The 24,725-nt window shown below is 50.6% G+C and overlaps 4 protein-coding genes and 1 long non-coding RNA gene across 10 annotated transcripts in view; 4 read left to right on the top strand and 1 right to left on the bottom strand.

The window, feature by feature from the left end:
• Window positions 1-1,625: 1,625 nt before the first annotated feature.
• Window positions 1,626-4,292, top strand: LOC107324137 (G protein-activated inward rectifier potassium channel 4-like). The gene is made up of 4 exons (XM_015883862.2): window positions 1,626-1,726; window positions 2,371-2,594; window positions 2,689-3,898; window positions 4,018-4,292. The coding sequence occupies exons 2-4, from the start codon at window positions 2,382-2,384 to the stop codon at window positions 4,263-4,265; spliced, it is 1,671 nt and encodes a 556-aa protein (XP_015739348.1). The 5' UTR covers window positions 1,626-1,726; window positions 2,371-2,381; the 3' UTR covers window positions 4,266-4,292.
• Window positions 4,293-4,797: 505 nt separating this feature from the next.
• Window positions 4,798-17,392, top strand: UBE4A (ubiquitination factor E4A). The gene is made up of 19 exons (XM_015883861.2): window positions 4,798-5,047; window positions 5,265-5,441; window positions 6,220-6,332; window positions 6,495-6,647; window positions 6,820-6,979; window positions 7,066-7,268; window positions 7,566-7,757; window positions 8,609-8,942; window positions 9,187-9,313; window positions 10,292-10,599; window positions 11,375-11,507; window positions 12,347-12,534; window positions 13,034-13,134; window positions 13,251-13,364; window positions 14,633-14,807; window positions 14,949-15,129; window positions 15,521-15,668; window positions 16,094-16,251; window positions 16,513-17,392. The coding sequence occupies exons 1-19, from the start codon at window positions 4,921-4,923 to the stop codon at window positions 16,649-16,651; spliced, it is 3,231 nt and encodes a 1,076-aa protein (XP_015739347.1). The 5' UTR covers window positions 4,798-4,920; the 3' UTR covers window positions 16,652-17,392.
• A 140-nt stretch (window positions 17,393-17,532) lies between these two features.
• On the top strand, window positions 17,533-19,953 carry ATP5MG (ATP synthase membrane subunit g). The gene is made up of 3 exons (XM_015883865.2): window positions 17,533-17,668; window positions 17,815-17,975; window positions 19,776-19,953. The coding sequence occupies exons 1-3, from the start codon at window positions 17,605-17,607 to the stop codon at window positions 19,872-19,874; spliced, it is 324 nt and encodes a 107-aa protein (XP_015739351.1). The 5' UTR covers window positions 17,533-17,604; the 3' UTR covers window positions 19,875-19,953.
• Window positions 18,934-22,840, bottom strand: LOC116654375. Its single transcript, XR_004309581.1, has 2 exons — window positions 22,303-22,840; window positions 18,934-21,347 (listed from the first exon to the last, which is right to left on the bottom strand). It is a non-coding gene; the product is annotated as an uncharacterized LOC116654375 (long non-coding RNA).
• The window catches only part of KMT2A (lysine methyltransferase 2A), a 43,454-nt gene continuing 40,831 nt past the window's right edge, over window positions 22,103-24,725 (top strand). For 2 of the 6 annotated variants that reach the window (XM_015883851.2, XM_015883850.2), the window contains exon 1: window positions 22,915-23,364. In XM_015883851.2, coding sequence (XP_015739337.1) covers window positions 23,017-23,364 — 348 coding nt within the window. In that variant the 5' untranslated portion in view covers window positions 22,915-23,016. Of the gene's footprint in view, window positions 22,230-22,910; window positions 23,365-24,725 lie in introns of those variants that run through there. The other 4 variants (XM_032449092.1, XM_015883853.2, XM_015883849.2 and 1 more) reach the window with 4 other exon arrangements.

The following is a 24,725-nucleotide window of genomic DNA, read 5'->3' as shown; positions in this document are numbered from 1 at the left end:
TCGGTGCTGCCTTGGTTATTTTTAAACCTCCTGTTATAGGGATCCGGCTTTAAATATAGCACAGAGGATGGCCCTGAGATGTGTTAACTTGGTTCTGTTCTGCAGGACAAGGTGCACCAGGCACTGAGTTAATGACTCACACAGGCAAAAGAATCCACGTAAATATAGACAATGTCTTGAAGCCTTTGCTGATGACCCCGTCCCTAAAACCATGGGGAATAGTGTGGATGAAGGCTGGGATCCTCCGGCAGGGAATGCCCCCACAGTGCGTCAGCCCCCAGCCCTTCCAATTAAATCATCTTGAGGTAATGCTGCCCGTCATTGAGGGGGATTAGCGAGTGACCTTCTTCTACTGGAGCAGGATTGGAGGACGTGCCAAGCTCCCCTTCTTTCTCCTAAGCTCCACAGTGCAGCCAGGACGGGATTTCCCCCCAGAACTGATGGGAAGATGCCCAGGAGCAGACAGATCAGTGCCCAGGAGCAGCTGTAGGGGCAGGCAGAGGCCGAGGGGCTGTGCCCGGAGATGCGGTAGGTGCTGAGGGGCTGCGAGCTGGATGGGGGTCATGGGCAGGGGGAGATGGGCAGGGATGGGGGCAGGGGCACAATGCTGGGGGTATCTGTGAGGTCACCCACTCTGTGTTGGCTGCTGGGCATCACCAAGCATTTGGGAGCTGTGCTGTGGGATGGGGCAGCAGCTGTGGGACCACGAGACACATCCCTGCAGGAACAGGGCTGGGATTGCAGCAGTGCAAGGCAGGAGGGCTCAGTGACGGGCACAGAGTGGTGCTGCAGTTCTGCTCGTCCTCATTCTGAACATGAGAGCTCCATGCATGGGCATCTCTACCAGCGCAGCGTCTGCAGGCATCTCATATTCACACCCACGAGTCTCACACAGCGTCTGATATAGGAATTACAGCTGGGAAAGCTCTGAAGTATGAGGAACCGGCAGGAGCTGCTGCTGTAACGTATCAAGGGAAACCACAGAATCATTGAAGTTGGAAGGAACCTTTAAACATTATCACGTCCGACACTAAATTACCTTAAAAATCAGGGATTCAGACATTCCTGACTTTACAAAGAGTCTCACCCATGATCTGCTGCTCTGTGCTTTCCAAACCCATTGGCTCTCCTGCACTTGCTGCTGCTTCCCCAGCCCCACACCCGGGCTGTACAGATGTCAGCTCTGAGCTGCCAGAGGAAAGGAATAATTAAAGCAGATAATTATTTCTGAGATAACACTCTTCCCCCAGGGCTCATTAGCCCAGTTCTCACAGCCTGGCCCAGGCAATGCAGATCCACAGCACAAGGGCTGCTGCTCAGAGCTGTGCTGGGCAGTGATTGCTTTCCATATTCCCTCTTCTTTATTTGTTTTTGCTGCAGGGTGCAGCCAGGATGGGGTTGTTCTTTTCTTTGCAGCCAGGATGGGGTTGTTCTTTTGCAGGATGCTCCCATGCAGAGGTTTGGGGCTGCCCGGACTGTGGCAGAATTGGTCTGTTTGCAACTTCTCTATCCAGCTGCTCCAAGAGCCGAGCCTGCGGGCCACAGCGCTGCTGGACGGACGGACGGAGTGCCTGTACCAGGACCGAGCGGCCGGGGCAGAGGATGCTGCATGAGGCAGCGGGGCCCCTCGCCTTGTCCATGGGGGGACCAGCGCCAGGAGCCGTGCTGGGGATGGTCACACTGTGAGGCTGCATCCTGCTGACGGGGAGGGGGATCCGCCAGCCAGGTACCCCCACACTCTGCCCCTATGGTTGGGTCCTGTGCTTGTTGGTTCCTCCCCCTCCTGAGTTATGATTCTGGGTGGTGTTAAAGCTGTATTCCAAGGGACAAGCTGCAGGTAGTGACCGCTGAGGATGTGGAGTTTGAGGGCTGCACAAGTGGGCTGAACGGGAGGAAGCCATCCCCAGGTGGTGCAATGCAATTAGGGCAAGTAATTGGCTTAGCCATCTGGTGCTTCCTGCCCAGCTCAGCTCCATCACCTGACTGGGACACAGCAGGAGATGGTAGCAGTATGCAGGTTGTAGCTGTGCTGGGCTCCAGCCTCTGTCTCTGCCCAGGGCTTCTGTTTGCATTTCGAAGTAGCACTTTGGGTCACATCCAACTTCCCTTCTGGTGAAAACCTGTATTAAAACAAACATCTCCTCTTCAAGTGAGTGGGAGATGATGGCCAGACAATGTGCTGGGGCTGTCTTGACGTCAGCAGTATGGGTGAGGGCTTTGGGTCTGTTTCCCACCAATGGAATCCTTTCCAAACCCCTCAGGGGCTGCTGATAGTGATGGTTCTGCCTCATCTTTAGGAGTCACAGTTCACCCCCAATACCCTTCCCTGCCCACACAGCCCCACCTGACAGCCCTGCTCTGTCCCCACAGCACCCTGCACTATGGCTGCAGTGCTTCCTGCAGGCAGCAGCATGGACCCACAGCGCATCCTCTGCACCCACAACAGCACGGGCAGCAGCTGGCTGCTACGCGAGGAGCCCCGTGGCCGCAGGAACTCCATCCCACCCGTGCATGCACCCACTGCCAGGCACATGCTGGCCTACCTGCCACGGCCACCCAGCGACACCAGCCGCTATGGCACCTTCCCCCAGAAGGTAGGACCACGGCCCCATTGCTTTGCTGTGCTGTGTGATGGCATGGAGCATGAGGAGGGTGGTTTAATGCTAACTGGAGCCTTTCCCCTTACAGCCTGAAGTCCCAGCTGCCCACACACTTCTCATAGATGCTGCTGAGAGAAGCACCCTGGTTCCAAACGACCTCTCCCCACCCTGTAGCACTGCTGTTCCTAGTGACCCAGCTCCCACGCAGAGCTGTGTGGACTCAGAGGCTGTAGGACCCACCAGGCACTGGCCCAGTATCTCCATTACCACCAGTGACGTGCCCAAGCATCACCGGACCTCACGCCAAGACCACCAACCCGCTCTGCATGATGGCACCTCCCGCTGGTACCCACGGCAAACCCACAGCGTGCCCAGCACCCTCAGCCCTGCACAAAGCAGGACACCCAACCGCAGCATCGTCTCCATCCCCACCTCTGAGAGGCTCCAGAACCGGCGTTGTAAGCTGATAGAGGATGAGAGGCTGCTGGGTTTGGTTGGCAAGCAGCAGCGCCAGCGCTACGTCACCAAGGTGGGCAAGTGCCAAGTGAACCTGGGCAACATCCAGGAGAAGAAGAGGTTCCTCTCAGATATTTTCACCACTATTGTGGACCTGAAGTACCGGTGGTTCCTCTTTGTGTTCATGATGTGCTATATTGTCACCTGGGTTGTCTTTGGCACCGTCTATTTCTTCGATGCATGGGTAAGGGATGACATCAACCACATCGGGGACCCAGAGTGGAAGGCTTGCATCGAGAACGTGGACAACTTCATATCTGCCTTACTCTTCTCTGTGGAAAGCCAGAGGACCATTGGCTACGGCTCCAGGATCGTGACAGCCAACTGCGCCGAGGGCGTCATCCTGCTGATGGTGCAGTCCATCATAGGCTCCATGATTGATGCCCTCATGGTGGGCTGCATGTTTGTCAAGATCTCCAGGCCCAAAAAGCGCGCCCAGACCTTAATCTTCAGTAAAAATTGTGTCATCTCCCATAGGGATGAAAAGCTCTGTCTGATGTTCCGCATCGGGGACCTCCGGGAGAGTCACATGGTGGATGCAAAAATAAGAGCCAAACTGATCAAATCCCGACAAACCAAAGAAGGGGAGTTCATCCCCTTGGAGCAGTCGGAGCTGAATTTAGGCTACGATACAGGGGAGGACAGGTTGTTCCTGGTGGAGCCCCAGATCATCTGCCACGTCATCAACCAGCACAGCCCCTTCTGGGACCTGTCGGCGGAGTCGTTGAAGAGGGAGCAGTTTGAGATCATCATCATCCTCGAGGGTATTGTGGAAGCTACGGGTGAGTGAGGAGGGGTTGGGGTCAGGCAGAGCCGGGTATGAGGGACAGGGAGTGGGGTCTATGGGCAGCTGCTTGTGTTAGTGTGATGCAAAGTCCATCTCGCCATGTCTCTGCTGCAGGGATGACGTGCCAGGCCCGCACCTCTTACACTGAGGACGAGATCCTGTGGGGGTATCGCTTCGAGCCCTGCATGTCCTTGGAGAAAGGAGCCTTCCACGTGGACTACAGCCGCTTCGAGCTGACCTTCGAGGTGCAGACGCCAGCAGTGAGCGCCAGGGAGATGCAAGAGATGGCGGAGCTGGAGCGCAGGGACCGCTCCACACCCAGCCTGTGCTGGGAGCTGCCGCCACAGCCCTGTGGGCCCTGACATGGAGGCTCAATGCAACTGTTGTTGTGTCACGGGGCAAAGAACCCCTCAACAGGACATTAAAAGCTGTTCATTGCAATGGTGATGTGTGTGGTGTTGGCTTGGAGCATATAGGGCTGCTCAAAGGGCATTTCTCTTCCTGGCCTACTCAGCCAACTCAGCGCTATTGGGACATGGCAATGGGATAAGGCCTCATGGGTGGGGTGGGAGGGAGGTTGCAATACACACATATAGGATCATAAGAGATCAATGAGTCCAACCCTAGTGAACCACAGCCCTAAGCACTGCATCCCTACGGCTCTGAACACCTTTAGGGACAGTGACGCCAACACAAGACATCCATAAATCAATATTATATCCTAAGTGTGCGAATTCCAACATAAACTAATTAATTAACTAATTAACTAATTAATTAACTAATGCATGTGGGTGGCACCAGTTTTTGTTTACATGGAGTCCTCCAAGACGCCAGGGGGAGCTAAAGCACTGCGACACCCTCTTGTATGGACATTATATAACGTCATTAGTGTGCGACGTGCTGACTGAGTAGGAGCTGAGCGCGGCGGTGCCGGGCCTGCCCGGTTCGGTTCGGTTCGGTTTAGTTCGGTTCGTCCCCGCAGACCGGTTGTGTCCGTCCCGCATGGCGCGGCGTTGAATGGAGATGACCGATCAGGAGAACAACAACAACATCTCCGGGAATCCTTTCGCTGCGTTATTCAGCTCCATCGCAGACGCCAAGCAGTTCGCAGCAGGACAGAAACAGCAGCTGAGGCAGCTGGCAGGTCAGGGCTGGGCCTGTATGGGGGGTAAATGAGGGGTAAATGGGGGTAAATGGGGGTTAACGGGGGGTAAATGGAGGTAAAAAGGGGGTAAATGGGAGGTAAATATGGGTAAATGGGGGGTAAGGGGGGGCAGAGGGGCTTCTCTGTGTCCCTTCGTGCCTTTCCATGTCTGTGAGTGCTAAAGGAAGAAGCTCACTCAGGAGGTTTTATTTTGCAGGAGAAGAAACTTCGGTCAGTCAAGATGACTCTGATAACAGCGTGTCCGAGAGCCTGGATGATTGTGATTACTCTGTGGCTGAGATCAGCCGTTCTTTCAGGTCTCAGAGGGAGCTGTGCGAGCAGCTCAACATCAATCACATGATCCAAAGGATCTTTCTCATCACTCTTGATAACAGTGAGTGCTCCTGATGTCCTGTGGTTGTTGATCTGGCTTTTATATGGCCTCAAGGGGATGGGATGCTGGTGCTCTGTTCTCTGGGTGAGCAGTAGGAGGCATAGCCCCTTCTCATACAGCAAGCTCCGCTCTGTTTCTTGTTCTGGTTTAAAACAACCTGGGAGGAATGCAAGGTGGAACAGCTCTGTGTCCTTGAACCACGCAGCTGCTTCGCATTTTATGTTCCCAGAACCTTGAACAGAGCTTGTGTGTTTGCATTGTACCTGAAAGGGTGAGAGAAAACAGCATTACACAACTGCTGTGAAAGGCTGTTTCTGCCTCTGTGCTTGAAAAAACAGGCTCTGAATGCAGCAAATGGAAGTGTCACTTAGTATATCTCACATCTGGCACTATTGTGCTGAGGAGCTTGTGCTGCTCATGCTCAGTGGGGCTGCATGGGGCAAGGATGTGAATAGAGAAACTCCCTGAGAGCTTGGGGGTCTTGTGAGCAACCACGTAGTACCCCAAAGCTTATTTCCTACAAGTGACGTCAGTGTAAGAGTGCAGCTTCTAATGATGTTGGGTCTCTGCTTGCTGGGTTCCCTAATGAAATGTGTTTTAAGCAGGAGCTCATCAGATCTATGTAAAATTGGACAGGGATGCTGGGAGGTGGGCAGTGCTTCCCTGCAGCAGCCAGTAGCAGATGACTGTCTGCCCCAGGCAGGATCCTGCTTGCAGATTTCACTTCTGCAGTTATATTCTATCAGCTGTGACCACAGATGATTTATATTCTCACCAGGTGATCCCAGCATGAAGAGTGGAAATGGGATTCCAGCTCGTTGTGTGTATTTGGAAGAAATGGCTGCAGATCTGGATGACCAAGACTGGCTTGACATGGAAAACATCGAGCAGGTATAATGACTGCGTGCCTCATATCTCATGCAGAACAATGACTGTCCAGATAGAGACTGCATCAGGGCTACAAGAGAGATGCTGATTGTAACTGGCCAGACTGTTAAACTCCTGGCTTGCAGGAGCTGTTTCACTTTCATGGTGTTTTTTTCTTGTATCTAGGCGCTGTTTACCCGCCTGCTGCTGCAGGAGCCTGGAAACAACCTGATTTACATGACTTCTGCTGGCACACAGAATCTCTCTGCAGATCGAGATGCAGGGGAGAAACAAATCCTACGCTACCTCTATGCCTGTTTCCAGAGGGCAAGAGAAGAGGTGGGTAGAAGTTTCTGAGAAGGGAGGTAACTTTGTTATCTAAAAGCTGATCTTTGTTATCTAAAAGCTGATCTTTGTTATCTAAAAGCTGATCTTTGTTATCTAAAAGCTGATCTTTCCATGGCAAGAGGTGGATATGGAGCCTCTGATCCGTTCTGTTCTTTCTGTGCAGATAACCAAGGTTCCAGAGAACTTGCTGCCCTTTGCTGTGCGCTGCCGAAATCTGACTGTGTCAAATGCTCACACCGTTCTTCTCACCCCAGAGATTTATGTCAACCAAAATGTGTATGAGCAGCTGGTGGATCTGATGCTGGAAGCATTGAGAGGAGCACGTAAGTCTGAAGTTAATTAATGTCTTAGTGAGGTTATTGTTAAGAGCTGTGAGTGTTGTCAGTAATTCCCTTGTGTCCCTTGCTAGATTTTGAAGACATGACTGAGTTTCTTGAGGAGGTCATAGAAGCCTTAACGATGGATGAGGAAGTGCGGACGTTTGGGGAAGTCATGGTTCCAGTGTTTGATATTTTATTGAGCAGGATCAAGGACTTGGACCTTTGTCAGATCCTTCTATACACTTACCTGGATATGATCCTTTATTTCACAAAGCAGAAAGATATAGCAAAGGTATGTGCTCTTCAGTTATCAGGAGCTGTTGGCTGCTTTGATTGTTACTGGGAAACCCAACTGGTTGGAATTGTATCATCTTAGTGTTGTCCTATGAATACTTCCGTAGCATTGCTCAGAAAGACAAGAGGTAGAAGAAGTGGGAAAGGAGTTTGCACATGACAACAGGGAAGCAGACAGTAGTCCTAGAAGCAGATACTCTGTGGCACTTCTTGTGCTCTTGTTTCTAGGACCTCATCTTTACAATGTAATTCTGATTTCAGTTTAGGCTGCTGCACGTTCAACTGTTTTCCCTAGGTTTTTGCAGGGTATATTCAGCCCAAGGATCCCAGCAATGGACAGATGTACCAGAAGACTTTGTTAGGTGCCATTTTAAACATCTCCTGCTTGCTAAAGACTCCTGGTGTGGTAGAGAATCATGGGTATTTCTTGAATCCATCCCGATCCAGTCCACAAGAGATCAAGGTGCAGGAATCCAACATTCATCAGGTGAGACTGAAGCATAACATTGCTGCTTAATGGGGTTCATTGGTCTCTGCTTCTGGGTTCAAGTGAGAAGACTGGATATTGGGGATGTGTTCTCTTGCTGGTTCTTTAATAGCCTGGCTTGTGGCTAAGCAAGTCATAGAACTACTATAGCCTGTAGATTCCATCTGTAAGATCTGTAAGGTGTAACTGCTTACTCAGGTTGTATCCAAAGTCTTTATATTGACCTCGTGTTTCTGCTGCTTAAGAAGTCATTGCTAGGGTACTTGCAGGGCAGATCCCAGCACCAAAGCTTAAGATGGTATATGGAGATAATCTACCTTTGTTGTAATTACTGTGAAATAGTTTTTTCAGTACTTTTCTGGTAATTAAAACATTGTTTTACAAGCAGATAGAATGGCGAGCAGCACTTTTGCTCTATGAAATTAAACAGCTTCCCTCCTGAGATCAGCAGCGCTAGCAGGATCCTGGATTGTTTCAGGAGAGAGAAGCGTCACAGATTAAGGCACAAACACAGCCCTCGTTCTGCAGAGAAGCATAGTCAGGTGCAGCTGCTTTTCACAGAGAATGAGATTTCCAGCCGTACATTCTTTCAGGGTCATCATTTCTACCACGAATTTTGCTTGTATTTCCCACGGAACCAACTTGCATTTCAGTGTGTTGTTCATTATTCTGGCCTCAGGTTTTGAGCTATTCATAATACAAGTGTCACAATGGTAATTTACATTGGCAATCCTTCCTTTCGAAGGTGGGAAGTTGTCTGGACATGGGGCAACTCTGGAAGCATTAAGAAAATAGTCAAAAGGAGCCTTCAGGTCATGACTCCTTCAACCATTTTCTGTTCCCTGTAACAGTTTATGGCTCAGTTCCATGAGAAGATCTACCAGATGCTCAAGAACCTGTTGCAGTTGTCTCCAGAGACGAAGCACAGGATTCTCTCCTGGCTTGGAAACTGTCTGCACGCTAACTCAGGCCGTACCAAAATTTGGGCTAATCAGATGCCAGAGATCTTCTTCCAGATGTATGCCTCAGATGCCTTCTTCCTCAATTTGGGAGCTGCCCTCCTGAAGCTGTGTCAGCCCTTCTGCAAACCAAAATCTCCTAAGCTGCTAACCTTTAACCCCACTTACTGTGCCGTGAAGGAGCTGAATGAAGAGGAGCGGAGGAGTAAGAATGTACATATGAAGGGTATGTCCAAAACCTGTGGGAGCAAGTGAAGTAAATAGGGATCTTCTCAGTTCTTAACCTCTCCAGTGCACGCTTTCTGTACATTGGTAAAGGGTGAGTTAAGTGAGAGACTACAGATGAAAAAGTGGAAGGGATGAATTCAAATGAAACACTGCCCAGGGACACTTGCAGACATTTCATATTATCAGGAGGAGCTCTCTTGAGCCCCTGTCAAAGCTTAATGCAAAGATGCTTTTGATTCTAGGTTTGGAAAAAGAAACGTGTTTGATACCTGCTGTGACTGAACAAGAGCCAGAGTTTGCAAACAGCTACAACCTGGTGACAGAAAACCTGGTTCTGACACAGTATACCCTTCACTTAGGATTCCACAGGTAATAATTCTAGAGCTGTGTGTGTTCTTACAGAGCTGGCCGCTGTGAAGGTGTTAGAGGTGCTACTGAGACATTCACTCTGAGAGAGGTTTTATGTCTTTGGGCTTAAATAACTAATATACAGAATGCATTTTGACTGACAACTTGAGCATCAGGCTGAATAATTATGTTCAGAGCTAACAGCCTTAAAGAATCCAATAGTATTATAGTAAATAGTATTTTAACAGCTAGGTGCTGCATTGGCAGGGCTCACTCAGTTCTGATACCTTCTCTGGGAGATCAGGCCTCTGTCCTTTTGCTTATCTACTAAAGAGCATCTCAGGAGCAGAGTGTGAGGTGTCAGAACTGCTCCACTAAATTGATTTTATTCGAAGCAGCAGTGCAGGGTAACTGGTCGTTTCCAGGAAACAATTTTCTGGACACCAGAATGCACTATTTTTATAGCTTTCTTCTCTAAATTGTTGCCTGGATACTATGAGGTCACCACTGATTCAAGCATAGTCCCCTTCTGGTTTATTATCTAAATATAGAAATAGATGAAAAAGTTATGCAAGTGGCTTGTTGCTGGGAAACCGAAAATGTCACCTCTCAGGCTTTACCCACACCCTGACCTTGGGAACCCAACAAGGTTTGCAGCTGCGTGGGCTCGTTGTCTGCACCACTGCAGAGCGCTTTGTAGGAGCTGCTGCTTTACCATGCTGCTTTGCAGACCTCTTTAGTATTTCAGGAGGATTTCTTGTCCTCTCAAGCCCTGGCTTGCCTTTCTTTATGCATCTCTTGCTACTGACCCCTTGAAACAGCTATTTCCCTGCAAATAATCTTAAACAGAAAAGGTACTTGCCTGCTGCACAGAATGTCTCTAACAAACAACAAGCTACGTTGTAGCTAACAAGCACTGTGACTGCTGCATTGCTTAGGCAGTCTGTACTGAACTTAATTGCATCTTGTCTGATCTCTTGCCTTGTTTTCCCCGGGTAGGTTGCATGACCAGATGGTAAAGATAAACCAAAGCCTTCACCGCCTGCAGGTAGCGTGGCGAGAAGCTCAGCAGAGCTCCAGCCCTGCTGCTGACAGCCTCAGGGAGCAGTTTGAACGCCTGATGACCATCTATCTCTCCACGAAGACAGCAATGACGGAGCCACAGATGCTGCAGAACTGCCTGAATCTGCAGGTGTCCATGGCAGTTCTCCTGGTACAGCTGGCTATAGGAAACCAAGGGACTGAGCCTATAGAGCTGACGTTTCCATTGCCAGGAGTGGAAAACAGTGCATTGGCCTATGTACCAGGTGAAGCCACTTCTCCTGCTGGTTTGCGCTGCTGCACGTAAGGGTCTGAATGTAAAGTGGCTTAAGAAGTGCTCTGTTCAGAGTGTTTATGCATACGTGGTATATTATTCTTTAAGATTCCTTAAGCACCAGGGTTTCCCCTTAATTTTTAGCTATGTGAAGGGTGAGTTATAGAACGTGTAAGAGAGTGTAGCGTGAGTCAGCTGCAACTTCAACATCATCATCAGTGAGATCATAGCATCCAAAACAGGCAGAGTTCTCTCAGTTAACCCAGCAAGCTAGTCCTGGTGCTGTCTAGATGAACACTGGAAGTGCTGTCTGAGGAAGTGCTTTGCTTTCCAGGGGAGAGGATCCAGTGCTCTTGCTGGTAGCATTTTTCTTTGCACAGAATATTCTCTTTGAAGAGGGTCATTAACTCTCATAACACTTGCAGCTCTTTCAGGGAACACTTCAGATTTTGATTGCTGCTGACCTTTTAAAGATCCCATGCATTGCCATGTTGCTAAGTTTGGCCAAATCCTGCCTTGGTTTCCTGTTCTCTCTGTGCACTGAATTCTGTTGTGTTGAAACTCTCTTCCCTCGAGCTTCTGCTGTGTAGCAGTGCATAATATCAATGGAGAGCTGCTGGGTGTCACCCTGTATAGTGACTTTTGAGATGAGCAAAGTGGATCCTGTGCATTCGATTTCTTCAGGCTCTATATTCATGATTTTGGTGTTCTATTAAAACATGCTGTGTGAGCTGCTTGATGAACTCACGTGCAATCTCTCCTTACAGAATTCTTTGCAGATAATTTGGGTGATTTCTTCATTTTCCTGCGGCGTTTTGCTGATGACATCTTGGAGACTTCTGCCGATTCTCTGGAGCACATCCTTCACTTTGTTACCGTTTTCATGGGTGATGTGGAGAGGTACGTGCAGCCCCAGGTGTAAACCCTTTATACTTACTGCAAAGTACCTGGATAGAAGCAGAAAGGTGGGAATAGTCAGAGGTGCCTTGGAGCTCAGCTCATGCATCTGTAGGTTGCTTGATCTCTTTGGAAAAATCAAATTCTGCTCACAGAAGGCACTGAAAGCTGCCTGAACAACTTGTGCTTCACAGGAAGCAAACAGAACATTCAGCATCTTAATAGTTATACAGTCATACCGTGTGGGAGCGTGGTCACCCAGAAACAAAGTGCCAGTGAGCACTGAGCAAGGAAGGTTTGGCTGTTGCTGTAACAGTAACTGCTGCCCATCTCCAGATGTTGTTGAGTTTTTCCAACACTCCCAATACTTCTTATAACCTGAAGAAGTTACTTCTGTGCTTTCTGGTTACCCTGGCATTCTCATCTACACAGATGGCATATGGCTGCAGGAGCACTAAGGGTATGGATCAGCTGGAAATCACTACCTAATCTAAATGTACTTGTAAGGTTACTTATTCTGCTGCTTCCCACGGTGCTGTGTATGTGAAAACAAGCAAGTATGGTGCTGAGTCAAATTGAGATGCTAGTTGTGGTCATCTGGGTGTGGATTAAAGTGCTGTATTTAACAATTCTGAAAGGGTTTTGAGTGGGAGTTGGTAGTGATGCAAAGAATCAGATGTTCCCACAACAACCTGCCTGTCTTTTAACATGGAAGCTTTGCTTTGTGCTCCTATATGGCATAAGCAAGTGCTTTGTTAGAGGTGTTTTGCTAGTTGCTACAGGAACATCTTGGAGTTGATCTTTAAGTATCCCTTTGAATTCTACTGTCATTTCACTTGCAGAATGAAAAATCCTCATCTGCGAGCCAAGCTGGCAGAAGTGCTGGAAGCTGTGATGCCTCATTTAGATCAGGCCCAGAATCCACTTGTCTCCAGCGTGTTTCATCGTAAGAGAGTGTTCTGCTCTTACCAGCATGCTGCCCATCTAGCTGAGGCACTTATCAAAGTCTTTGTGGATATTGAGTTTACTGGTAAGCATGGAAGGGGAAGAAGTCGGTAACAGGTCTCTGACTTCTCCAGGAGCTCTTCTTTATAATCCCCTGGAGAGCAATAGGAAACACATGCTGTTAGAGGAAACGCATATGTGTAGCTGAGGCCATCATTTTCCATCCCAGGGGGTTCTGTTGGACTCTGTGAGTTTCTTGCTGCCCTACATACAATTGGCACTTCCTGCTCTTTGAAAACAGAGAATTACTCAAGAGCTGAAGTGCTGCCTTTCTCATTTGTTTGTTTATGTTTCTGCTTGGGATGCTGTCAGGCACAATGTCTATCCATTGGCTGCACCCTCCTGTTGTAGAAGTATCCCAGTTGATCTTAAGCTGTGATCCCAGCAGCCACTCGTGCCTCCCCCTGGCCCTTGATCCACAGGACTTGCCCATTGTACCGCAAATTGTACAGCAAACACTATAAGGAATTAAAAATCCCTACCTGTGCCCAAGGCCAAAACATGATGCTCTCACTTCTGTTTAGGTGACCCCCATCAGTTTGAGCAGAAATTCAACTACCGCCGTCCAATGTATCCCATCCTGAGATACATGTGGGGCACGGATTCATACCGACAGAGCATAAAGGTAAGACAAGCAGTGTAAATGTAAGCATGTCTGTGTAGCTCCTTACGGAGCGTGTAGCTTTGTGTCATGCAGTTTGGACTGTGGCAGAGCAGTAATCATTCCCTTGTTATTTGCAGGCTTTGGCTGATTATGCCTCAGAGAACCTGGAGGCAATGAATCCCCCTCTTTTCCTGCGCTTCCTTAATTTGCTCATGAACGATGCAATTTTCCTGTTGGATGAAGCCATACAGGTGGGGTTTTGTGTCTGTGCTGCAGGCATCGTGTAGAAATGGTTCTTAATCCCTTTTAGATGGCTGATTACAGCAGTGCCCTTTCATCTCCAGAGCAATATTAATATACTTCTGTTCTTTGGGTGAATCCTCGCAGTAGATACGTGCTGGGAAACTCAGCTGAGCCAGGTTAATGATCTTGCAGGCATCAAATCTGGTATAGTGAAAGCCATGGTAGAAGGGATTATGGCAGAAGTATGGTGGGGTCTGGGCCAGAGCTCACAGGGCACTTGATTCCATTCCCCTTCATCTTGGGGGACGGATCAGAACAAAAGGAAACAAAAAAAGCTTTCTTTTTTATTTCCCAGATGGAGAATGAAGTGCTAACAGGGTCGGAAGGAAATCTGCCTGTTGTTAATCTGGATGCAGCCAGGCTTTAAATGAGTTGTGCAGTTTTTGATTATCAAATCCCCTTGGCCTTTCCTCAGGTGGTGTTGGCTAATAAGGACCTTTTGTCTCTAGGCAATTTTCCATTAGGTTTACAAGGCAAGTTTCAGCTGGATTTGTGTCCCCGATATGTGATGATTTGTCTCACCGTGCCTTCCACAGCCTCTTGGTGCTGCCAGAAAGTGCTTTTGTGGAGCTTTTTACCTGTAGCAGAATGGAGTCTGGCAGATCAGACAGGTCACATGGATATTACACGTCTGGTTTTGAACATCTACAGACTTCATACAATTTGTCACTATGAGCAGTTGTATGTTTTATTACAGTTATGCACTTATGAGCCTTTTCAGGTGCTCTACCTTTTCCTTCCATAACTGGCTTCTGTCAGAGTGGAGCAGATAATATCTGAGGTCTTGCCATTAAGTTCCTTAGGTTGGTGAGAAGGTATTATGACACAAGTAAGCTCTTATTTCTTGCTTGTTAGAGCTTTTGAAACCAAATTAACTCACGGCATCCCACTCTTGAAAAATATGCTTTGGTTTTGCTGCCTCTGTCTCCTGATGTCAGGCAGAGGAGCAGTGAGATTCGATGCTTTCTGCTAACATTGCCTACATGTGTTAAAGTGGGATTTGCCATAAGAAAGGTTGGTAACGTTATAATGATTCACCAGAGGAGATGATGTGGAATGTGGATGCTCTCTGTGCTAAGCTGAGATGTATTCCATGCTTCTCTAACAAGCACACGTGCCTCTTCTTTGCCCTGAAGTGACTGAATGAAAGGAAAGCATCTTAGTGTGCTTTACTCACACAGCTGCTCCCATATGTTTCCCTGCTGTGTCTTTACAGTACCTGAGCAAGATTAAAATTCAGCAGATAGAGAAGGACCGTGGTGAGTGGGACAACCTGTCCCAGGAGGCTCGTCGGGAGAAGGAATCCAGCCTGCAGATGTTTGGTCAGCTGGCTCGCTTCCACAACATCATGTCCAATGAAACCATCGGTACTCTGGCCTTCCTGACATCAGGTAGGAAGAGCAAATCCTGCCCATTGGGACCTACAAAACTGCATTGTCTGAAAACTGGGAAGGTCTAAGTAGTAGTTTAAGTATTGTCAGACAGGGACTGGATTGCCATGAAGCTCAGGGAACTGTTGGTTTCTGTTCCAGAAATCAAGTCCCTGTTTGTGCATCCCTTTCTTGCTGAACGCATCATCTCCATGCTAAACTATTTTCTGCAACACCTGGTTGGCCCTAAAATGGGAGCTTTGAAAGTCAAGGATTTCAGCGAGTTTGACTTCAAACCACAGCAGCTAGTTTCTGACATCTGTACGATCTACCTGAACCTTGGGTATGTGACAAGGGAGTGCTGGAGGTGGGATGTCAGAAGTGCTCGTGGAGAAGAACAGCCTTTGGGTGCTTTGAAGTATAAACAGGGTTTTGTCTGTTGGACACTGATGATGTTTGCAAGGAATTGGAGCTCTAATTTGGCCTAAAGTGGGACTAGATGTGCTGTGCACAGCTACTAGGAGTGGAAGTTGGGCGTAATCACAGTTAAATTCATCCCATGGGTCTCTTTGGAGATGACCTGGGAAAAACCATTTGATTACAGTCAAGCTTTTCTCTCTGTACCATGTAATTCGAGTTCCTTGCTCTGGTAACACAGCCATTGAGGGCACTGATTTGCAACCAGATGAATATGAATTCTTAAACTCTTGCTTTCCTTTCACATTGTGGTCCAGAGATGAAGAAAACTTCTGTGCCACGGTACCGAAGGACGGCCGTTCCTATTCACCAACACTCTTTGCCCAGACAGTGAGGGTTCTGAAGAAAATCAATAAGCCTGGCAACATGATAGTGGCTTTCAGTAACCTGGCTGAGAGGATCAAGGTGAGAAGGAGATAGGATAAAAGCCAAAAAGAAACAAAACTGGCATCCTTTTCCATCTGTTTCTGGCTACACCTTTGCCATGAAGCTGTTCTGGGAAATGGTGCTTTACCTGAAGTGTATGTTTGGACAGCTGAGAAGGCTCCTTTATGGCACAGACCTCTATAAGTTTTTACATGCAGTTCTTTAATGTGTCTACAGATGTATGAGTATATAGTGTGAGAAAAAAAACACATGCAGGCTGATAGTGAGGCTTGTCAGCTTCAAGTGGCAAATGTGTCTGTGTGTTAAATCAGGCTCTCCAACCTGTTCTGTGGTCCCATGAGGTGCTTTTTCAGTCATGGTGATGTTCAAAGCAAACCTGTATTTGAAAGAATCAGAACAGCACTGGGATCTCTTGGGTTCTAAAAGCTGTGTGTGCCTACCAGTCTCTTGCAGACCGTCAGCAGCAGGAGGAGGAGACATACGCAGATGCTTGCGATGAGTTCCTGGATCCTATCATGAGCACTCTGATGTCTGACCCAGTAATCCTGCCGTCATCACGGGTCACTGTGGATCGCTCGACCATAGCCCGGCACCTACTCAGGTATGAAACTTAAGTTTAAAGTTTAAAGTATGAAACTTAAGGCTTAAGTGCATCCTTATTTATATTAAGCTATATTAAGCTTCCTTTGGCACTGATTGCTTTTCATGGGGCTTTTCCAAGTTGGAAGCTTGGGATAGGGGATGGGGTATGCAGTCTTGGGGTGATATGTTTCACTTATCTCATGGTATCCAGTGACACACGGGCTCAGTGTTGGCTGAGTAAATGGGCAGTCAAGGTAATCTCCTCAATGCTCTCTTTCAGTGATCAGACGGATCCTTTTAATCGGAGCCCACTCACTATGGACCAGATTAGACCAAACAGGGAGCTTAAAGAAAAGATTCAGCAGTGGCTCGCAGAGAGAAAAAAGCAGAAGGAGGAGCTGGAGGACACACTGAACTGAGAACAAAGATCTCCATCCCCAGACATGCAATCATTGGCGACATGAATGTCCTGCAGTGATGCTGGCAGTTTCTCCAGAGCATCCATGAAACTTGCCACGTGAATGAAGAACACACGCAGCGTATTGCACCACATCTGGAACCTCTCCTTGTATCTTCTTTTCTCTCTCTTTCTGTCTTTCCTTTTAAGAAATACCATTGAATACCAAGAATTAACACTGCGCTGTCGCTTCCTCACCTCTGCATCTTTGGGAAGCTCTTCTAATTATCCTATTACCCCATCCCTGTACTAATTGTTCTTTGTGTTGGCTAACAACTGCCATGTTACTTTAACAGTGACACCAAAAACCTCCTTTGCTGTCCCAGCCTCTCTTCTGTTGCTGTTGACTCCCAAGTTGTTTAAATGATGTGATTATGCATCTGTAGGTCTGCAAAGTTCAGATTGCAATTCTGAAGTTCAGATGGTGGTGGGGGGCATGGACTGAAAGGGGACAGTTATACATAGATGGGAATAAAGGGTGATGATATGCAATATACTTGTACAGGTCTAGCAGCTCATAGAGAGAAATTAATTACAGAAAAGCTGTTTTAGCACGGAGGGATGACGAGGCTGCCCGTTCTATAGGAGGAGCTTGTCATTAGCGGTTCCTAATGGTGAATGAGAAGCGGAATGGGGGCACCCCTTGTCTCAGAGCTCTCCCGGAGCCGCGTTGTGATGAACGCTATAAATCTCTCTGCCTTCACTCCGTCCCTTGTTTGGTTTCTGGCCGCGTTCTGGGCACACGGGGACGAACCGGTACCGTGCGGGTCTCGAACCCACGGACCTCCGGCAGGGCCCCGCCTCACTCACGTGTTGCGGGTCCTTGTGCGGGCTGCCCGCTGCATCCGCCTGCAGGGAGAAGCAGGCGCTGCAGACAGGCGGGGTCCATTGCCGGCAGCGGGGTGACTTTCAGACATGGCGCAGGCCGCGCAGAAGCTGGTGCAGAGTCTGACAACACGGGGGCCGCAGCTGCTGAGCGGTGAGAGCCGGGGGGGAGGGAGGGATGGATGGATGTGGGTTATCCGCTGGATGTGGTTCTGAGCCGGCTCCGTGTGCTGTGATGGAGGGGGAGGGCCCGGTATGGGGTCGGGAGGGGCTGACCTGGCTGTGTGCTGTTCGTTGTAGCTGCTGTGGCCTACTCCAAACCTCGCCTGGCCACGTTCTGGTATTACGCCAAGGTCGAGCTCGTCCCTCCGACCCCCGGTGAGATCCCCAAGGCCATCGATAGCATGAAAGACATGGTCAGGAGCTTCCAGTCCGGCCGCCTGGCGCAGCTCACGGTCAAGGTAAGGGCTGGTTGAGTTGGGTGGGTGTAATTAAACCATGTGTGCTTCCATTCAGCCATAGCCAGCTCTCAGTAGGGCCGTGCTTAGCAGTGTAAATCCAACCTGCATTATTGCTTCTGCTTCTTATTGCTTCTGCTTCTCACTGTCTGCTTGTAGGACCCTTGAAGAAGCCACAATCTGAGCTCAGAGCAGCTCCCAGCTCAGTATGTGCTCAGCCACACATCTGTAGTTATTGCTGCTTCCACCCTATTGCGTTGATATTAGTGTTCACAAAGGGTTGGTGGTTGTGGTTTGTATCTGCCACAGTCCTTCTGTCATTTATGGGTGTTTCTGGACGTGACCTTGGTGTGTGTTAATAACTGTGTAGCAAACAGGCGTTGGGCTTGTTTGTTTTCTCCTTCCTGGTATCTATTAAGGTGCATTTAACCTCTACATTGTTACATTGAGGTGAGGTTTAGGGTCTGTTCTGAGTAATTCTGATCAGGCTCAATCAAGGGGGAAGACAGGGATTGTCTTTGGATGTGTCTTATAAGGATGGTATTTTATGCTGCAATAACATGTGGAGATGGGAGCTTTAACATATGTGTCTCATGCTGCCCTCAATGAGATCCTGCTCAAGCTGGGCAGCCTGTGTCCTGCTTGGTTTGTTAATCCTCATATAGTACAAATCAATGTGCAGCTCTGGTGCTGCCTCCCTGCATGGTGAGCTTCCATCTCATTGCCTGCGTGTCCATGAGGGAGCTGAGGCTGCGTTTCCTGCCTGGATCCTGATGTTGGATCATCTGCTACTGCAGTTTGGCTGTGTCTCTATTGGTCACACGCTCCCCAAAGCAGAACCTTAATGTATATGATCAACTAGATAGGGAACAAATGAGGTACATTGGCCATCACTCAGGAGAATCCCTCGTTTTAGATGAGGTTTTTGGTAATGCTTGAAATCACTCAGGCACATTAAGGCTCGTGTTATTCCTTGTGACCATTTTATTCAGCCATTATGAAGTCAGCTTATTTTCACAGTGTTGGTTTCTGCTGCAACCCTTGGATCATTAACTTTTCTCAACCATCTACCCATGGACCTTTCCCTGTGTTTCTTTCATCCCATTGCCTCAGCACTCTCATGTTTTTAAGGCTTTATTGCTGCCTTTCACCTCCCAGGATGGAAGAGTCCTGCAGTCTCTCCAGGCTCTGGCAGTTGCAGTCTGTGAGCCACAGGCAAAATCAGCATCAGGGTGGTATTTTCAAGGCACAGCTTCACCACCAGCATTGTAACTTGACATACTTTCCTTGTACACCATGAAGAACTGAGCTGCCGTCAGCTGCCTTTGAAGCTCAGAGCATTTATGGGTCAAGAGTTGAAGGTGTTTTAATGTTTCAGCATTGTTTCAGCTCTTCTACAACTATAGCAGAGCTGTGCTGTGTTCTCTGGGCTCACTGCTCAAGTGGAGAGAGGAGGGAATGGATTTGCCCAGTCAAGCTGTGTCACCTGTTTGGTGCATCGCTTGGCCCTGAAATTCAATTCGTTTCCTGCAGGTTTGGATTTAGAGCCCTTTAAGATCACTTCTGAAATAGAACATCAGCCAATGCAGCATTTAATGGTTTAGAACCATTTTAACAGCGTGGCCCGTTGAGGGCTGGATGAACATGGTGAATGCTCACCTGCACATCTGGTTTTGGCTTAAGCTGTTGTCTTGCCCATCGGATGACTGCTTTGCTAGTCATGCATGCTGTGTGAAGACAAGAGCAAGAAAGGAAGCTGTTGCAGGAGCAAATATTCTAAATTGTGGCTTTTTTTTCTTTCAGGAAGCGCTGAGGAACGGTTTGGTGGCCACAGAGGTGCTGATGTGGTTTTACATTGGTGAGATCATAGGCAAACGAGGCCTGATTGGATACAACGTTTGAAGACTCGACCTCAGTAACACAGTATTGGCTGCTGCGGCCCCGAGCCTGTAACACAAATAAAGCCAGGGGCTGATGTTGAGTTGTTGTGGTCTTTTTGCAGTGGTTGGGATGTGAGCCTGGCTCTGACCTGGCAATGTCACCAGTAGCGGGGAATGGCTTCTCTAACACAGCTGCCTGAAGGGCATTGTAGCACAGCAGGACGTGCTGGTGGAAATTCCTTTCCTCTGCCCCTCCTTTAACATGTGGGGCAGCATTAAAGCTGGCTTTGGTCAGTAGTGCTGCTTAATCATTGTTTCCATGCTCAATGTTAATGATAACTTGTATGCAACAAGCTACAGCACTGCAGAAATGCAGAGACTGGCCATTTCAAACTGACTATACAAATACTTTCTCTTGTTTCTGAGTATATTTAACACCAGACAGGCTGTTCTCAGGTGCTCTTTTGATCCCCTGGGCCCTGTCTTAAGCTCCTTGGTGACCCTCAGCCCTCCAGCCTGGCTGCCCCACCTCACACAGCTCTGGTGATGCTGTACTTGTAGCAGTTATAGCATTACTGTCTGCAGCAGCCTCAACTCCCCCAGCACTCTGTGGCAGGAAGAAGCCTTGCGTGGTCTTTGGGATGCTTTGGATAGGCAGCACAAGAAGCAGCCACAGGCAGCAAGTAGCACATTAGAGAGGTGCAGGTGTCACACTGGTTATTTTCCAGAGCTGGTCACTGGAGTGGAACTGTGCCTGCATTTCTTTTGACTGTGGGTTTCAGATACTGCTGTCTGTTGGTATCCAAGCAGGCACCCAACAGACAATGCATTTCTATTGCACAGAAGGGTCCTTGACCCAGCAGCTGTGGCAGTGCTGCTGAGAAAGTGGAGCACAAGTGGAGCCTTGAAGAAAGATACTGATGGGCTGCACTGTTTTCTCTTGTAATCTCCATGTGCTGCCCATGTCAATCTGCACGTGCTGTCCATGTCCCACCCTGGAGGCCAATGGCCCAGTGTTGAGAATTAACCACAGAACAGAACTGGACCAGTGCTGTTTGAAGGGAGCACAGCTTCATAGGGAGAACCTCCTGTGGCTCCACACTTGACTCCTGACCCACAGTGGTACCAGGCAGCACAGGATGGCCTGCAAAGAGCACAGCTCCCAATGGCAGGGCTACAGTAACCTCTGAGTGTGACTAACAAAGGGCTGAAGCCTGATGTCCCAGCTAAGCTGTGAGTGCACACACAAGCAGGAGTGCTTTCTCCTTGCTCAGCAATACCTATGCACATCTTAGTGTGTACTGTGTGTTCTGGGGCTGATGGCTCTGTTTCAAGTAACTGAATAGTACTTAACTTAAGCACGGCTGTCTACAGGTACTTGGGAAGGGCTCTCCTGCCTCTTCTTCCACACTGCTCTGCTGTCAGATACTTGGGATTCACTGCATTCCCCTGCAATGTGTGGTAGTACACAGTGGGTCCGATGTGTTGGAGGAGCCTGTTATGCAAGTAAGCACATGGTTAATGGGTGGGGGGGAGTTGGGGGGTGCTTGTTTCTTCTGTTTCTGAGTGATTGTGAACTACTGCTGGGCATTCCTGATCTCCCAGCTCCATAATCCATCACCCAGCTGCGAGGGGAACCTGTCGAGCCTCATAGAGGTGGGCTGTAGCACATATAGTGGGTGACAGAGAGGTCAAATGTGGGATTAAAAGCACGACTGACCTGCAGAAGGTTTCCAGCCCCAGCATAAAGGAACCAACCAGAAGGCAAGTCTACAAGGACCTACTGTGCCACCTGTGTGTGCTGCTTTTGCCAGGATGGAACTAAATGCAACTAAATTGGGCAGCTCTGTGCCCTGTGCTGCAGCTTGCCGTTGGATTGCAGGGGCTGTCAAGCTCCCTTCATCAAGAACATGAAATTAAACTTGACTAGCAAAGGCTTGGCCACGCTCCAGTCCTCTTCATGCTCCCTGGAGCGACAGAACCCATCTTATTTTCATAGACAACGAGGGAGGGAGAAGGAGCCCTAATGAGAAGCCCCTTCAGCGCCGACCCCCAGCCCTGCACCCCAACCGGCCTCTGCTCGTTTTCTTTTGTCATTTACCACCCAGCCAACGCAGCTCGCTCGGCACCAGGTATTTCCCCTCCCTCACACACCGGCTTTTCCTGACAGCAGCTGCTCGTGTCTGGGCAGCGCCGTTTTCCAAGGGAACAAAGCGGCACTTGTAGGAATTTAACCCCCTTCTCCCCACACGGCGCAGCGCTGAGGTGAGGCCGCTCCGTGACATCAGGGCTCCGCATCCAGCCTCTCCCGGGCACCATCCCCGCTCGTTCCCGGCCATGACAGCGGGAGGAGCCCGGCAGCCCCGGGGAGCGGCAGGTAGGACGGAGCGGGGCCGGGCTGTGAGGGGGGTGATGGGGGCGGCGGGGCCTGGCTGCCGTGAGGCACCTACCTGCGGGTGGGCCGGGCCTGCTCACAGCCTTTGGGCCCGCACCCGGGCTGTGGGGAGGACGAGGCGGTTCCGAAGGCTGGTTCCAGCCCCTCCTCATAGCAGCCCCTTCCCCTTCCCGTTCTCTCCCCCTCTGTGAGGCCGCAGCCGCCCCCCGTGCCCCCTGGCTGGGCACCGATGCGATGCGGGCCGCCCGCCCCTCACGCCCCTATGCCCGGCCCGGGGCTGCGCCGAGTTGAAGCCCCGCACCCCGCATACGGCCCGGCGTTATGCAGGGGGCTCGCGGGGCGCGTTATGCTTTATGCTCGATCCTGGGCCGCCGGGACTCGCGCTGTCGCTCGGCATTGCCATTACGGTTATGTGGGTTGCTTACGGCCGCCTTATGAAACAGCCTGTTTCCGGGGCCGGCGTGCGAGGAGCCCCGCAAGCTGTATAACGCTCCGGGTTATGACGAGCTGTCGCGGCGGCTCGCTGCGCTATTCAGGTCGAGGGGGCGCGCTGGAGCCTTTGCCCGGTACCCTGTATATCGCCCAGCGTTATGCCGGGCTCTCACCGGTCGCTTTTGGCTTATCCACGCGCCGGGGCGGCGAGATGGCGGCGCCCCGCAACCAGCATATCCCCGGCTCTTATGCAGGACCTTCGCGGGCCAACGACGAGATATGCAGGGCGCGGGGCGCGGCCCGGCCCCGCTCTCTGGCTCGTCGCCTCACAGTAAAGATGGCGCACAGCGGTCGGTGGCGCTTCCCTGCCCGGCCCGGCAGCGGCGGATGGGGCCGCCGAGGGCTGGGGGGGTCCCGGCTGCGGGTGCCGGCCGTGCGGAGCCTGCGAGCGGCCGAACCGGCTGCCCCGGAGGCGGCGGGCGATGGGGAACGAGGCGGCCCGTGCTCCGGCGTTGGGGCGGCGGGAAGCGGGGGAGGCGGGGCAGCGCCGGGATCCGGCGGCTCCGGGGGCCCCGCGGCCGGGGTGGGACCGGGATTCGATGCGGCGCTTCAGGTCTCGGCCGCCATCGGCATCAACCTGCGGCGCTTCAGAGCGGCCTGCGGGGCCGAGGCGGGCAGCGGAGAGGTGAGGAGGGGCCGGCGGGAAGGGAGGGAGGGAGGGAAGGAGGGAGGGGAGGGCGCGGCGCGGCCCGGAGCGCGGGTCCCGGCCCAGCATCACACACACAGAGACACACACATACACACACACACACATACATATACATACAGACATACACACACACACCCCCTGCCCGCACAGCCACGGCCCGCAACGCCGGACACACCTACCGCGCACAAAGGGCGCGCCCCGCCGCCGGCTGCACAACGGGGGTGATAGTGGTGATGATAGTGATGGTGATGGTAGTGGTGGTGGTGGTGGTGGTGGGGTCCCCGCCGGTGGTGCCGGTGTCTGCCCCCCGCCCGCCCCCGCGCCGCACGGTCCCTCCCCGCGCACGCGACTTGCCGCCGGTGTGTGTCCTCCCCGCCGCCTCCATTATCCTCATCCCGCGGCTCCTCCGTCGGGAAGGGCGGCAGCACAAGGCGGGTGAGGAGAGCGGGACCGGGAGGGATGGATGGAGGGAGGGGCCGCTGGTAACAGCTGTGCATCTCCCCTGAGGAGCGATGCTCGGAGCTGTTCCGGCCTCCGCTCCGTCGGGATCACTGGGATAAAGCGTTAATGGGGGAGCACGGGTGGGCAGCAGCTGTGTCCGGACCGGGGAACGGGCGCTGGAGCGGAGATATCAGCGCCCGCCCCTCCTGGTGCCGCGGGCACCGGCCCTGCTGTGCTCCTCCTCCTCCTGCCTCCCCCGGCTGCACCTGGATACTGAGCTGCACCCCGGGGCAGCAGAGCCTGGCAGGCAGAGCTGCTCGGTATCAAGCAAGATCTGTGCTCGTCTATTCGGTTTGTCTTTATTCAGTTGTTCTACTTGCCTTCGTTTTGTTTATTTAAGCCATTCTAATGCAGCCAGAGCAAGTGTCTGACAACAACCCACCTATTGACAGAACGGGGAAGACATGATGGGGATGTGTTACTTACTACAGGCTGCAGCGTTCTTGCTTTGCATGGCTTGTTAGCTGTGTCCTTGATGTGGCAGGAAAATCCTTTGGTTTCTTTACAATAGAAGGCTTTTATTCTTGCTTGCTTTTCTTTCCTGGGAGGCATGTTCTGTCTGTGGCTCCGAGGGCAAACTGTCAGCTGTGGAGTGTGTGAGTGTGTCATGTTAAACAGCAGCTACTTTGCTTTATCATCGCTGATTGATAGTAATATCAGAGGTGATGAAAGCGCATATAAGGGTGCGTTCTACTTTGGGGTTTGTTCTTAGGGCTTTCTAGCAGGTGATGTCATGCAGCTCTGAGCTCCTGCTCCAGCAGGCAGTGATGCTGGGGGCTCAGAGTCACAAACTCAGAGGCAGTTTGGAGATGCTGTCAGCCTAACAGTGCTTGGAG

Source organism: Coturnix japonica, chromosome 24 (genome assembly GCF_001577835.2).
Source record: "Coturnix japonica isolate 7356 chromosome 24, Coturnix japonica 2.1, whole genome shotgun sequence".
Classification (NCBI taxonomy): Eukaryota; Metazoa; Chordata; class Aves; order Galliformes; family Phasianidae; genus Coturnix; species Coturnix japonica.
The sequence above is the reverse complement of the archived record's forward strand: the minus strand, read 5'-3'. Positions and strand labels throughout refer to the sequence as shown.

Bases quoted from the DNA above. Each gene is read 5' to 3' on its own strand.
- UBE4A (XM_015883861.2), top strand. From the start codon at position 4,921: ATGGAGATGACCGATCAGGAGAACAACAACAACATCTCCGGGAATCCT. The intron at 12,535-13,033 runs GTAAGCATGGAA...ACTTCTGTTTAG, and splicing joins TGTGGATATTGAGTTTACTG to GTGACCCCCATCAGTTTGAG. The intron at 13,135-13,250 runs GTAAGACAAGCA...TGTTATTTGCAG, and splicing joins CATACCGACAGAGCATAAAG to GCTTTGGCTGATTATGCCTC.
- ATP5MG (XM_015883865.2), top strand. From the start codon at position 17,605: ATGGCGCAGGCCGCGCAGAAGCTGGTGCAGAGTCTGACAACACGGGGG. The intron at 17,669-17,814 runs GTGAGAGCCGGG...TGTTCGTTGTAG, and splicing joins GGGGCCGCAGCTGCTGAGCG to CTGCTGTGGCCTACTCCAAA. The intron at 17,976-19,775 runs GTAAGGGCTGGT...TTTTTCTTTCAG, and splicing joins TGGCGCAGCTCACGGTCAAG to GAAGCGCTGAGGAACGGTTT.
- LOC107324137 (XM_015883862.2), top strand. From the start codon at position 2,382: ATGGCTGCAGTGCTTCCTGCAGGCAGCAGCATGGACCCACAGCGCATC. The intron at 2,595-2,688 runs GTAGGACCACGG...TTCCCCTTACAG, and splicing joins ATGGCACCTTCCCCCAGAAG to CCTGAAGTCCCAGCTGCCCA. The intron at 3,899-4,017 runs GTGAGTGAGGAG...TCTCTGCTGCAG, and splicing joins GGGTATTGTGGAAGCTACGG to GGATGACGTGCCAGGCCCGC.